General features: G+C 56.7%; 1 protein-coding gene across 2 annotated transcripts in view; it reads right to left on the bottom strand.

Annotated features, from left to right (window-relative positions):
• The window catches only part of LOC120063271 (growth hormone receptor-like), a 76,602-nt gene that overhangs the window by 14,630 nt on the left and 47,692 nt on the right, over positions 1-14,280 (bottom strand). For both annotated transcript variants that reach the window (XM_039013539.1, XM_039013538.1), the window contains exons 3-4: positions 2,036-2,168; positions 1,469-1,641 (exon numbers count right to left, since the gene is read on the bottom strand). In XM_039013539.1, coding sequence (XP_038869467.1) covers positions 1,469-1,641; positions 2,036-2,168 — 306 coding nt within the window. The remainder of the gene's footprint in view (positions 1-1,468; positions 1,642-2,035; positions 2,169-14,280) is intronic.

Raw genomic sequence — 14,280 nt, 5'->3', positions numbered from 1 at the left:
GCACTGATGAGACAAGTCAACCAATTTAGAATTGTCTTCAACATAGACCTCAATTGGTTTAATCATGTGTTTTCTAGCTGGACTGGGACAAAGCCTGTACCCCTTGGGGGTCCCAGGACCAGCATCTCACGTCCCCCTGCTAGTCTATAGACCAGGGGTCCCCAACTACATTCAGCCGCCAGCAGATTGTTTCTTGAGCGGAGGGTCGAGGTGCCAGAACATAATTATAAATAACTTGTACACTGCAAATTGACCGCAAGAAGCCCAAACAGATACAGTATTTGACAAAACATAATCATTTCAAACCTTGATTACATTGGGATACGTTCACATGTGTCTCTATGGGAAGACTTGGGAACAGATTTCCTACATCACTTTGAGCTGATTTCCTGGTGATTTTTTTCCTGGTGTCTTTTATGTCCAACAATAAAATGTTTTAAATCAATTATTTATTTAAGAGTTAATTTATTTACTTTTACATGGGGTGCCAAATAAAATCATCCGCGGGCCGCCAGTTGGGGAACCCTGCTATAGAAAATGTCTATCACACTGTCCACCTCACATTAGAAGAGCATGTCTGAAACATGTCCCCGCAAGTGTACCTGTATCCACTAGTCCAGTCGGTGTGAAACCTCCCTGAATAATAACAACAGCTGCTGCTATGATCAGTCATTATCATCAGTTCTATTCTGACTGAGAATTGTCCACCCCTCCTCCGTCTGTTCATCCCTGCTGTCATCTTTCCATTCACCTCTGAACACAGGGTTTCTGGTAGAAACGGCCTCCATCCCTCGGCTATCGTTAGTCTCACATGCTGATAGTCCTTCTCTGCTTTTGGAGGCGCGGGATGGAGAAGTTGCTCTAATATGGATACTTGTCATTTCCACACATGTTCCCACTGTTAGGTAAAGGACCCACAGGTCCAAATTAGATATAGTATATTCAAACTGTGGGAGCATGGTCTGACATTGACCAACATGCAACAGGACAATGCTGTTGTCCTGGTATTTCTGATAACGTGTTGGCCCTCTAGGCCTTACTGCTCCTGGTCCTCCTGGGAACCCAGTGTGCTTATAGGTTTTCATTTCAACCCAATTACTTCTGTCAACATGATTTAATGAAACAGTAATCAACCCCTCGTCCCACGACACGTTTGGATGGCCCCTCAACCAATCATGTAGATGGACGCAACAAAGTGTTAAAGTCAACTGCCACTGATGATGTCAAGACTGAGACTTGATGACAATTGTGTATTTCAAACAGTCAATTTCTGGATTTTTAAAAGACATCAGTGGCTTCCAGAAAATGAACAGGGATTTCATTGAGGACCCCACCCAGTAGGTAAGCCAGTCAGGCCCATTCAGATTCCTCAGTTCTGCATCTGGGCATAAAGAAGTGTCTAGGAGCTATCAACTAAGTGTTGTTAACTACAACAGTCCATATTAGCATGTCTCTGTTGTGCCCTCACCAATGTCCTGCAATTCGAAGCACAAGGTATCGTAGGTTTTGTTCTGGCTTTCAGAGTGGAGCCGCACACAGTATTTGATCCAGATAACCGTGTTGTTCTTATTAAAGAAACATTCGTTCTTCACAGAGGAGGAGTAGTCAGGGCACTCCTTCCATTCCTTCGTCAAGTCATTCCTAAGGGAGAGAGAGAGGTATTTTAGAGGTCTATTATGCAAATATACATTTTAGAGGTATATGCAGGTATACTCTCAAGTAGGGGTGTGCCGAGTACCCGGACAAAACGAGTATCGAAACGGATATGGAGAATTTTCAGAATACTATTATGACACAAGTACTATTTATTATTATCCGTGATCAGAAAAAAACCACGTCCAAGTAAGTAAATCGCATTTAAATCACACTTCCTGGTTTTTCGATCATGAGTAAATCTGATTACGAGTATCAAGTGTAATAAAACGGATACGATTATGAGTATAACGAGATCGGCACACCCCTACTCTCAAGTCCGCATAGGTCATTGATAAAGAGAGAATAAAACTTAAATAAACAGCTCTCTCTCTCTGCTCACTTCTTCCAGTACTGGATTTGCAGTGCTCCGGGTTCCGTGAGATTCTGGAAGCTTCCGGGACTCCACCAACACCTAAACGTCTCCTGTTCACTGGACTTACACCCAGTCAAATGAGGAGCCTGGACGGAGGGATCTGAGAGAGAGATTTTTATATTGAAAAAATACCTTTATTTGCCCAGTAGTTTGATTTCAGCACAATCTTTAATTCTGAGAGAGAGAGACTTCAATGATCACAGAGAAGCAAACTAACAAAATGACATGGGCTACTGCATAAGACAAGACACAGTATGTGACTCCATCTGTGGTGTGGATCAAATCTTTCATTAGGAGAAATATGCAGGCCTCTGAGGTGTGGACTTGGAACAAACTTTGATATGGGGTGGAACTGAGTGTAATTGAGTTTGTGCTTTCCTCTGGGTTGAGACAGGGAGAAGCAAAGCATTTCATACAACAGTTAATCAATGGCTGTTCATACATACACATTCCAAACCCCTGCTAGCTGTGCGCTGTGCATTTCACTCAGGCAGAGCATTACTACTGTAGAAAACAGTGACATTTTGAGTCATCAAATCTTGGTAGCAGGGCACCTGAGTGTAACCTAAATATACAGTTTCCTACTCTGTTTTTCCATTGCCACTTCTCTTCGATCCCTCATCAGCCACTTCTACCCCCTCCACACCCCCACCGACCCATCCTCCCTTCCTCTACTCCCTCCACACACACCCCCAACGGCCCATCCTTCCTTCCTCTACCCCCTCCACACCCCCACCGACCCATCCTCCCTTCCTCTACTCCCTCCACACACACCCCCAACGGCCCATCCTTCCTTCCTCTACCCCATCCCCACCGGCCCATCCTCCCTTCCTATAACCCCCCCGGCCCATTCTCCCTTCCTCTACCCTCTCCACACCCCACCGGCCCATCCTGCCTTGCTCTACCCCCTCCACACACCCCCCACCCCCCCCACCGGCCCATCCTGCCTTCCTCTACCCCATCCACCCCCCCCCCCACCGGCCCATCTTGCCTTCCTCTACCCCATCCACCCTATCCACCCCCCCCCCCCCCCGGCCCATTCTCCCTTCCTCTACCCTCTCCACACCCCACCGGCCCATCCTGCCTTCCTCTACCCCCTCCACCCCCCCCCCCCCCCACCGGCCCATCCTGCCTTCCTCTACACCATCCACCCCATCCACCCCCCCCCCCACCGGCCCATCCTGCCTTCCTCTACCCCATCCACCCACACCCCCAACGGCCCATCCTTCCTTCCTCTACCCCCTCCACACCCCCACCGACCCATCCTCCCTTCCTCTACTCCCTCCACACACACCCCCAACGGCCCATCCTTCCTTCCTCTACCCCATCCCCACCGGCCCATCCTCCCTTCCTATAACCCCCCCCCCCCCCCCGGCCCATTCTCCCTTCCTCTACCCTCTCCACACCCCACCGGCCCATCCTGCCTTGCTCTACCCCCTCCACACACCCCCCACCCCCACCACCGGCCCATCCTGCCTTCCTCTACCCCATCCACCCCCCCCCCCACCGGCCCATCTTGCCTTCCTCTACCCCATCCACCCTATCCACCCCCCCCCCCCCCCGGCCCATTCTCCCTTCCTCTACCCTCTCCACACCCCACCGGCCCATCCTGCCTTCCTCTACCCCCTCCACCCCCCCCCCCCCACCGGCCCATCCTGCCTTCCTCTACACCATCCACCCCATCCACCCCCCCCCCCACCGGCCCATCCTGCCTTCCTCTACCCCATCCACCCACACCCCCAACGGCCCATCCTTCCTTCCTCTACCCCCTCCACACCCCCACCGACCCATCCTCCCTTCCTCTACTCCCTCCACACACACCCCCAACGGCCCATCCTTCCTTCCTCTACCCCATCCCCACCGGCCCATCCTCCCTTCCTATAACCCCCCCCCCCCCCCCGGCCCATTCTCCCTTCCTCTACCCTCTCCACACCCCACCGGCCCATCCTGCCTTGCTCTACCCCCTCCACACACCCCCCACCCCCACCACCGGCCCATCCTGCCTTCCTCTACCCCATCCACCCCCCCCCCCACCGGCCCATCTTGCCTTCCTCTACCCCATCCACCCTATCCACCCCCCCCCCCCCCGGCCCATTCTCCCTTCCTCTACCCTCTCCACACCCCACCGGCCCATCCTGCCTTCCTCTACCCCCTCCACCCCCCCCCCCACCGGCCCATCCTGCCTTCCTCTACACCATCCACCCCATCCACCCCCCCCCCACCGGCCCATCCTGCCTTCCTCTACCCCATCCACCCCCCCCCCCACCGGCCCATCCTGCTTTCCTCTAACCCCTCCACACCGGCCCATCCTCCCTTCCTCTACCCCCTCCACACCGGCCCATCCTCCCTTCCTCCACCGGCCCATCCTGACTTCCTCTACCCCTTCTACCAGCGGCCCGTCCTGACTTCCTTTACGCCCCCCCCCCCCCCCCCCCATCCTGACTTCCTTTACGCCCCCCCCCACCGGCCCATCCTGCCTTCCTCTACCCCCTCCACCCCCCCCCCCACCGGCCCATCCTGCCTTCCTCTACACCATCCACCCCATCCACCCCCCCCCCCCCCCACCGGCCCATCCTGCCTTCCTCTACCCCATCCACCCCCCCCCCCCCCCCACCGGCCCATCCTGCCTTCCTCTACACCATCCACCCCATCCACCCCCCCCCCCCCCCCACCGGCCCATCCTGCCTTCCTCTACCCCATCCACCCCCCCCCCCCCCGGCCCATCCTGACTTCCTTTACGTCCCCCCCACCCCCCACCCCCCCACCGGCCCATCCTGCTTTCCTCTAACCCCTCCACACCGGCCCATCCTCCCTTCCTCTACCCCCTCCACACCGGCCCATCCTCCCTTCCTCTACCCCATCCCCACCGGCCCATCCTCCCTTCCTCTAACCCCCCCCCGGCCCATTCTCCCTTCCTCTACCCTCTCCACACCCCACCGGCCCATCCTGCCTTCCTCTACCCCCTCCACCCCACCGGCCCATCCTGCTTTCCTCTAACCCCTCCACACCGGCCCATCCTCCCTTCCTCTACCCCCTCCACACCGGCCCATCCTCCCTTCCTCCACCGGCCCCTCCTGACTTCCTCTACCCCCTCTACCAGCGGCCCATCCTGACTTCCTTTACGTCCCCCCCACCCCCCCCCCCCCACCGGCCCATCCTCCCTTCCTCTACCCCCTCCACACCGGCCCATCCTCCCTTCCTCTACCGGCCCATCCTGCCTTCCTCTACCCCATCCACCCCCCCCCACCGGCCCATCCTCCCTTCCTCTACCCCATCCACCCCCCCCCCCACCGGCCCATCCTGCCTTCCTCTACACCATCCACCCCATCCACCCCCCCCCCCACCGGCCCATCCTGCCTTCCTCTACCCCATCCACCCCCCCCCCACTGGCCCATCCTGCTTTCCTCTAACCCCTCCACACCGGCCCATCCTCCCTTCCTCTACCCCCTCCACACCGGCCCATCCTCCCTTCCTCTACCCCATCCCCACCGGCCCATCCTCCCTTCCTCTAACCCCCCCCCGGCCCATTCTCCCTTCCTCTACCCTCTCCACACCCCACCGGCCCATCCTGCCTTCCTCTACCCCCTCCACCCCACCGGCCCATCCTGCTTTCCTCTAACCCCTCCACACCGGCCCATCCTCCCTTCCTCTACCCCCTCCACACCGGCCCATCCTCCCTTCCTCCACCGGCCCATCCTGACTTCCTCTACCCCCTCTACCAGCGGCCCATCCTGACTTCCTTTACGCCCCCCCCCCCCCCCGGCCCATCCTGACTTCCTTTACGTCCCCCCCACCCCCCACCCCCCCCACCGGCCCATCCTCCCTTCCTCTACCCCCTCCACACCGGCCCATCCTCCCTTCCTCTACCGGCCCATCCTGCCTTCCTCTACCCCATCCACCCCCCCCCACCGGCCCATCCTCCCTTCCTCCACCGGCCCATCCTGACTTCCTCTACCCCCTCTACCAGCGGCCCATCCTGACTTCCTTTACCCCCTCCCCCACCGGCCCATCCTGCTTTCCTCTACCGGCCCATCCTGACTTCCTCTACCCCCTCTACCAGCGGCCCATCCTGACTTCCTCTACCCCCTCTACCACCGGCCCATCCTGCTTTCCTCTAACCCCTCCACACCGGCCCATCCTCCCTTCCTCTACCCCCTCCACACCGGCCCATCCTCCCTTCCTCCACCGGCCCATCCTCCCTTCCTCCACCGGCCCATCCTGACTTCCTCTACCGGCCCATCCTCCCTTCCTCTACCCCATCCACCCCCCCCCACCGGCCCATCCTCCCTTCCTCTACCCCATCCACCCCCCCCCCCACCGGCCCATCCTGCCTTCCTCTACACCATCCACCCCATCCACCCCCCCCCCCACCGGCCCATCCTGCCTTCCTCTACCCCATCCACCCCCCCCCCACTGGCCCATCCTGCTTTCCTCTAACCCCTCCACACCGGCCCATCCTCCCTTCCTCTACCCCCTCCACACCGGCCCATCCTCCCTTCCTCTACCCCATCCCCACCGGCCCATCCTCCCTTCCTCTAACCCCCCCCCGGCCCATTCTCCCTTCCTCTACCCTCTCCACACCCCACCGGCCCATCCTGCCTTCCTCTACCCCCTCCACCCCACCGGCCCATCCTGCTTTCCTCTAACCCCTCCACACCGGCCCATCCTCCCTTCCTCTACCCCCTCCACACCGGCCCATCCTCCCTTCCTCCACCGGCCCATCCTGACTTCCTCTACCCCCTCTACCAGCGGCCCATCCTGACTTCCTTTACGCCCCCCCCCCCCCCCCGGCCCATCCTGACTTCCTTTACGTCCCCCCCACCCCCCACCCCCCCCACCGGCCCATCCTCCCTTCCTCTACCCCCTCCACACCGGCCCATCCTCCCTTCCTCTACCGGCCCATCCTGCCTTCCTCTACCCCATCCACCCCCCCCCACCGGCCCATCCTCCCTTCCTCCACCGGCCCATCCTGACTTCCTCTACCCCCTCTACCAGCGGCCCATCCTGACTTCCTTTACCCCCTCCCCCACCGGCCCATCCTGCTTTCCTCTACCGGCCCATCCTGACTTCCTCTACCCCCTCTACCAGCGGCCCATCCTGACTTCCTCTACCCCCTCTACCACCGGCCCATCCTGCTTTCCTCTAACCCCTCCACACCGGCCCATCCTCCCTTCCTCTACCCCCTCCACACCGGCCCATCCTCCCTTCCTCCACCGGCCCATCCTCCCTTCCTCCACCGGCCCATCCTGACTTCCTCTACCCCCTCTACCAGCGGCCCATCCTGACTTCCTTTACGCCCCCCCCCGGCCCATCCTGACTTCCTTTACGTCCCCCCCACCGGCCCATCCTCCCTTCCTCTACCCCCTCCACACCGGCCCATCCTCCCTTCCTCTACCGGCCCATCCTGCCTTCCTCTACCCCATCCACCCCCCCCCACCGGCCCATCCTCCCTTCCTCCACCGGCCCATCCTGACTTCCTCTACCCCCTCTACCAGCGGCCCATCCTGACTTCCTTTACCCCCTCCACCCCCCCCCCCCCCCCCACCGGCCCATCCTGCTTTCCTCTACCGGCCCATCCTGACTTCCTCTACCCCCTCTACCAGCGGCCCATCCTGACTTCCTTTACGCCCCCCCCCCCCCATCCTGACTTCCTTTACGTCCCCCCCCCCCCCGGCCCATCCTGACTTCCTTTACGTCCCCCCCCCCCCACCGGCCCATCCTGCTTTCCTCTAACCCCTCCACACCGGCCCATCCTCCCTTCCTCTACCCCCTCCACACCGGCCCATCCTCCCTTCCTCCACCGGCCCATCCTGACTTCCTCTACCCCCTCTACCAGCGGCCCATCCTGACTTCCTTTACGCCCCCCCCACCCCCCCCCCCCCCCCCACCGGCCCATCCTGACTTCCTCTACCCCCTCTACCAGCGGCCCATCCTGACTTCCTTTACGCCCCCCCCCACCGGCCCATCCTGCCTTCCTCTACCCCCTCTACCAGCGGCCCATCCTGACTTCCTTTACGCCCCCCCCACCGGCCCATCCTGCCTTCCTCTACCCCATCCACCCCCCCCCCCCACCGGCCCATCCTGCTTTCCTCTAACCCCTCCACACCGGCCCATCCTCCCTTCCTCTACCCCCTCCACACCGGCCCATCCTCCCTTCCTCCACCGGCCCATCCTGACTTCCTCTACCCCCTCTACCAGCGGCCCATCCTGACTTCCTTTACCCCCTCCACCCCCCCCACACCGGCCCATCCTCCCTTCCTCTACCCCATCCACCCCCCCCCCCCCCACCGGCCCATCCTGCCTTCCTCTACCCCATCCACCCCCCCCCCCACCGGCCCATCCTGCCTTCCTCTACCCCATCCACCCCCCCCCCACTGGCCCATCCTGCTTTCCTCTAACCCCTCCACACCGGCCCATCCTCCCTTCCTCTACCCCCTCCACACCGGCCCATCCTCCCTTCCTCCACCGGCCCATCCTGACTTCCTCTACCCCCTCTACCAGCGGCCCATCCTGACTTCCTTTACGCCCCCCCCCCCCCCGGCCCATCCTGACTTCCTTTACGCCCCCCCCACCGGCCCATCCTGCCTTCCTCTACCCCATCCACCGGCCCATCCTGACTTCCTTTACGCCCCCCCCCACCGGCCCATCCTGACTTCCTTTACGCCCCCCCCCCCCGGCCCATCCTGACTTCCTTTACGCCCCCCCCCCCCCCCACCGGCCCATCCTGCCTTCCTCTACCCCATCCACCGGCCCATCCTGACTTCCTTTACGCCCCCCCCACCGGCCCATCCTGCTTTCCTCTAACCCCTCCACACCGGCCCATCCTCCCTTCCTCCACCGGCCCATCCTGACTTCCTTTACGCCCCCCCCGGCCCATCCTGACTTCCTTTACGCCCCCCCCACCCCGGCCCATCCTCCCTTCCTCTACCCCATCCCCACCAGCCCATCCTCCCTTCCTATAACCCCCCCCCCCCCCCACCGGCCCATCCTGCCTTCCTCTACCCCCTCCACACACACACACGCCCCCCCACCAGCCCATCCTGCCTTCCTCTACCCCCTCCACCCCCCCCCGGCCAATTCTCCCTTCCTCTACCCTCTCCACACCCCACCGGCCCATCCTGCCTTCCTCTACCCCCTCCACCCCCCCCCCCCACCGGCCCATCCTGCCTTCCTCTACACCATCCACCCCCCCCCCCCCACCGGCCCATCCTGCCTTCCTCTACCCCATCCACCCCCCCCCCCCCACCGGCCCATCCTGCTTTCCTCTAACCCCTCCACACCGGCCCATCCTCCCTCCCTCTACCCCCTCCACACCGGCCCATCCTCCCTTCCTCTACCCCCTCCACACCGGCCCATCCTCCCTTCCTCCACCGGCCCATCCTGACTTCCTCTACCCCCTCTACCAGCGGCCCATCCTGACTTCCTTTACGCCCCCCCCCCCCCCCCCGGCCCATCCTGCCTTCCTCTACCCCATCCACCCCCCCCCCCCCACCGGCCCATCCTGCTTTCCTCTAACCCCTCCACACCGGCCCATCCTCCCTCCCTCTACCCCCTCCACACCGGCCCATCCTGACTTCCTTTACGCCCCCCCCGGCCCATCCTGACTTCCTTTACGCCCCCCCCACCCCGGCCCATCCTCCCTTCCTCTACCCCATCCCCACCAGCCCATCCTCCCTTCCTATAACCCCCCCCCCCCCCCCACCGGCCCATCCTGCCTTCCTCTACCCCCTCCACACACACACACGCCCCCCCACCAGCCCATCCTGCCTTCCTCTACCCCCTCCACCCCCCCCCCACCGGCCCATCCTGCCTTCCTCTACCCCCTCCAACCCCCCCCCCCCCCACCGGCCCATCCTGCTTTCCTCTACCCCATCCCCACCGGCTCATCCTCCCTTCCTCTAACCCCCCCCCGGCCAATTCTCCCTTCCTCTACCCTCTCCACACCCCACCGGCCCATCCTGCCTTCCTCTACCCCCTCCACCCCCCCCCCACCGGCCCATCCTGCCTTCCTCTACCCCCCCCCCACCGGCCCATCCTGCCTTCCTCTACCCCCTCCAACCCCCCCCCCCCCCACCGGCCCATCCTGCTTTCCTCTACCCCATCCCCACCGGCTCATCCTCCCTTCCTCTAACCCCCCCCCGGCCAATTCTCCCTTCCTCTACCCTCTCCACACCCCACCGGCCCATCCTGCCTTCCTCTACCCCCTCCACCCCCCCCCCCCACCGGCCCATCCTGCCTTCCTCTACACCATCCACCCCCCCCCCCCACCGGCCCATCCTGCCTTCCTCTACCCCATCCACCCCCCCCCCCCACCGGCCCATCCTGCTTTCCTCTAACCCCTCCACACCGGCCCATCCTCCCTCCCTCTACCCCCTCCACACCGGCCCATCCTCCCTTCCTCTACCCCCTCCACACCGGCCCATCCTCCCTTCCTCCACCGGCCCATCCTGACTTCCTCTACCCCCTCTACCAGCGGCCCATCCTGACTTCCTTTACGCCCCCCCCCCCCCCCCGGCCCATCCTGCCTTCCTCTACCCCATCCACCCCCCCCCCCCACCGGCCCATCCTGCTTTCCTCTAACCCCTCCACACCGGCCCATCCTCCCTTCCTCTACCCCCTCCACACCGGCCCATCCTCCCTTCCTCCACCGGCCCATCCTGACTTCCTCTACCCCCTCTACCAGCGGCCCATCCTGACTTCCTTTACGTTTCATTTCAAAATCCTGGGCATTAATATGGAGTTGGTCCTCCCTTTGCTACCTCCACTCTTCTGGGAAGGCTTTCCACTAGATGTTGGAACATTGCTGCAGGGGATTTCTTCCATTCAGCCACAAGAGCATTAGTAAGGTTGGGCACTGATGTTGGGCGATTATGCCTGGCTCGCAGTTGGCGTTCCAATTCATCCCAAAGGTGTTCGATGGGGTTGAGTTCAGGGCTCCATGCAGGCCAGTCAAGTTCTTCCACACCGATCTCGACAAACCATTTTTGCATGGACCTCACTTTGTGCACGGGGGCATTGTCATACTGAAACAGGAAAGGGCCTTTCCCAAACTTTTGCCACAAAGTTGGAATCACAGGATCATCTAGAACGCCATCGTATGCTGTAGTGTTAAGATTTCCCTTCACTGGCACTAAGGAGCCTAGTCCGAACCATTAAAACAGCCCCAGACCATTATTCCTCCTCTACCAAACTTTACAGTTGTCAGATATGTATTCGGGCAGGTAGCGTTCTCCTGGCATCCGCCAAACCCAGATTTGTCCATCGTGACTGCCAGATGGTGAAGCGTGACTCATCACTCCAGATTAGTCAGCACTCGGCAGTCCCGTTCTGTGAGCTTGTGCGGCCAACCACTTCGCGGCTGAGCCGTTGTTGCTCCTAGACGTTTCCACTTCACAATACACTTACATTTGACCTGGGCAGCTCTAGAGGGCAGAAATTTGACGAACTAGACCTGTTGAAATGTGGCATCCTATGACGGTGCAACATCGAAAGTCACTGAGCTCTCAAGTAAGGCCATTCTACTGCCAATGTTTATCTATGGAGATTGCATGGCTGTGTGCTCGATTTTATACACCTGTCAGCAACGGGCGTGGCTGAAATAGCCAAATCCACTAATTTGAAATGGTGTATTTGGATACTTGTGTGTATATAGTGTATTTCTCAGTTTCTTTGGGATGTTAAATACATGTACATACTGCATTCAAGTTCTATGTGAATATAGGCCTACAGCTCCTATTTCAGTGCATTCCTCTCTCTCGCCGTCTCTTCCTCTCTTTTTCTCTCTCTCACACCAAGGTCGATCTGTTGCTCCCTGCACTCTGTTATTTCAACCCTCCCTAACTCCCACCCCTCGAATTCCAGCTGCCACAATCAGAGTTACCGCAGACCTGGAAAGCCATGAGGCCACAACCTACAGCAAGGAGAATGGCCTACAAGTCAAGTCAAAGTTTATTTGTCATACTGTATTCACATGGCACAACACAGTAAAATAAAATGCTTACTTGCAGGTTCACTCTTACTCTCCACAGGGTGCATAACAAGAAAGAATAGTTATAATAAAATAAATATAAATACAGTGAGGCACTTAAACAATGTTTGTGTTTGTGTGTTCGTATGTTTGGGCATATGTGCTAAGGTCTGAGAGTCAGTGCAAGGAGACTGTTGGTGTGCAGGTGGTCAGCAGTCATTGTGTAGATAATGACCGTACCATCTAAACTGTTGTGACATATTTCCATAACCAAACTTTTCCATAACCAAAAATATTGTATTTTCAGCTGTTTGAAGCTGGTGTACAAAACCGAAAGTAAAAGACGCAAAAAGTCAACTGTGGAACGGGAAGCATAGAAATAGCATATCTACCGCTTCTTAGATTTACTTTCAATGACAAATCTATAACTTACATATCTATGTAAATTTGGTTTGGTCGGCCAAAAAGTTACATATTGAAGCTTTAAGATACTCGGAGTTCAATTTTAATGAAAAAAAATCTAACCCCTGCCAACTGAAAGATTTGATTAATGGTAGAGATTCATCGAAGAAAACACGTACAGATGTAGGATCTTAATTTGAGACAGTTTTCTATAGCAAGAATATAATCCTGCCGCAACAGGAAATGTGAATTATTATGTGGATTAAAAATGTATGGACATTTTTGTAGGGGTTGATACATTTTTCATTAGGGCAAATCAAGTTTCTAAGTGGAAATTACAAACTTTAGAAGCCTTTTTAAAACTCAAATACATGTTTGTATTTCCTGCTTTGCAGGATAATTCTCAGCAACAAAAGAGTGATCAAATTAAGATCCTCCATCTGTAGCTTAAAACAACTTGCCAAGGCAATTACTGTAAAGCTAAACTAATAGGCTAAGCATGAATGGAAATATTGCATTAAAGAACCTTTCCAAATAGATTTTAAAAAACATACTACTGGTAGACTTCTGAACAGTAAATTGTTTACGAATGTCAAATCATGACTTTTTCTCTATACGTTTTAAAATGTTAGCAAAATGTATCAAAATAGACTAAGATCAAATAAATCTGAGTCATGGATACAATAATAATAATAATAATAGTAATAATAAGGCCCCGTCAAAAGAAAGTGTACTCCATCGTAGCTTGTGTACTAGGCTAAGTAAGTGAAAGGATTGTGATGAATTAATGCTGAAGTTGTAAAGTTGTAGGTGGTTTTATATAAAAGCGTCTGCTAAATTACCATATATTCTCCACTAACCTAACCACAACGGGACACATCTATCCAGCCTCCCAGCCTAAAGTGTGTCAGATGTGAAAGGTCCGAGGTGAAACGGTCTCCTGCATGCTCATTCAAACCTTTGATCTGTACATTTTTGACAACTAAAGGTCCAGAGACCTTTGTCATTAGCTTTTTGTGATGTCATCTACAGTCAGGTACAAAATTATTGGCACACTTGATAAAGATAAGCAAAAAAGGACAAATAAATAATTATCTCTCTCTCACTCTCTCTCTCAAATAGTGTTTGCCTGGATTTCTTCCTCCATACAGCGTAGCTAGGAAACGAGAGCCAGACTCACTGCTCAGATGTCAGCTTTGGTCATCGTGCATCATACAGACCCTCACCAGTCAAAATAAATCACTTTATGGGAGTACCAAAGCTGCCTGGTGACTAATGATAAATCCTGGTTTGAAAAGAGCAAAAGGCATGATAGGGATGAATCCGTGGGTATATTGCTAAACGGTAAGTTAATTACCCTGAAGAGGCTGACACTGACTCATTTCCAACTCATTTGATAAATGCCCAGCTAATAAAAATGTTCCCTTAAAAGGGAAGTGTTAACATGTTTCAACTCATATTCATCATCTCCAGCACCACCCCAACATCAACACACATGTATGTGAAAATGGAACATTTCTATGTTTAGCAGTAAAATAGATATGGCACCATCAACAAATGAGTTGATGTTGATGAGACGGGTTGGTTGTTTTAGCAACAAAAATTGTGTGTGTGCGCAACCATGGGGCAAAACAGATGATGTTGGCTTAGATTGTTGACAACTTGTAAGCTATATTTTTTTGGGGGGGGTGGGCATATTATGGGGTGGCAGGTAGCCTAGTGGTTACCATATTATGGGGTGGCAGGTAGCCTAGTGGTTACCATATTATGGGGTGGCAGGTAGCCTAGTGGTTACCATATTATGGGGTGGCAGGTAGCCTAGTGGTTACCATATTATGGGGTG

This window comes from Salvelinus namaycush, chromosome 18 (assembly GCF_016432855.1).
Source record: "Salvelinus namaycush isolate Seneca chromosome 18, SaNama_1.0, whole genome shotgun sequence".
In the NCBI taxonomy this organism is placed as follows: domain Eukaryota; kingdom Metazoa; phylum Chordata; class Actinopteri; order Salmoniformes; family Salmonidae; genus Salvelinus; species Salvelinus namaycush.
This window is presented reverse-complemented; position numbering and strand designations above follow the sequence as displayed.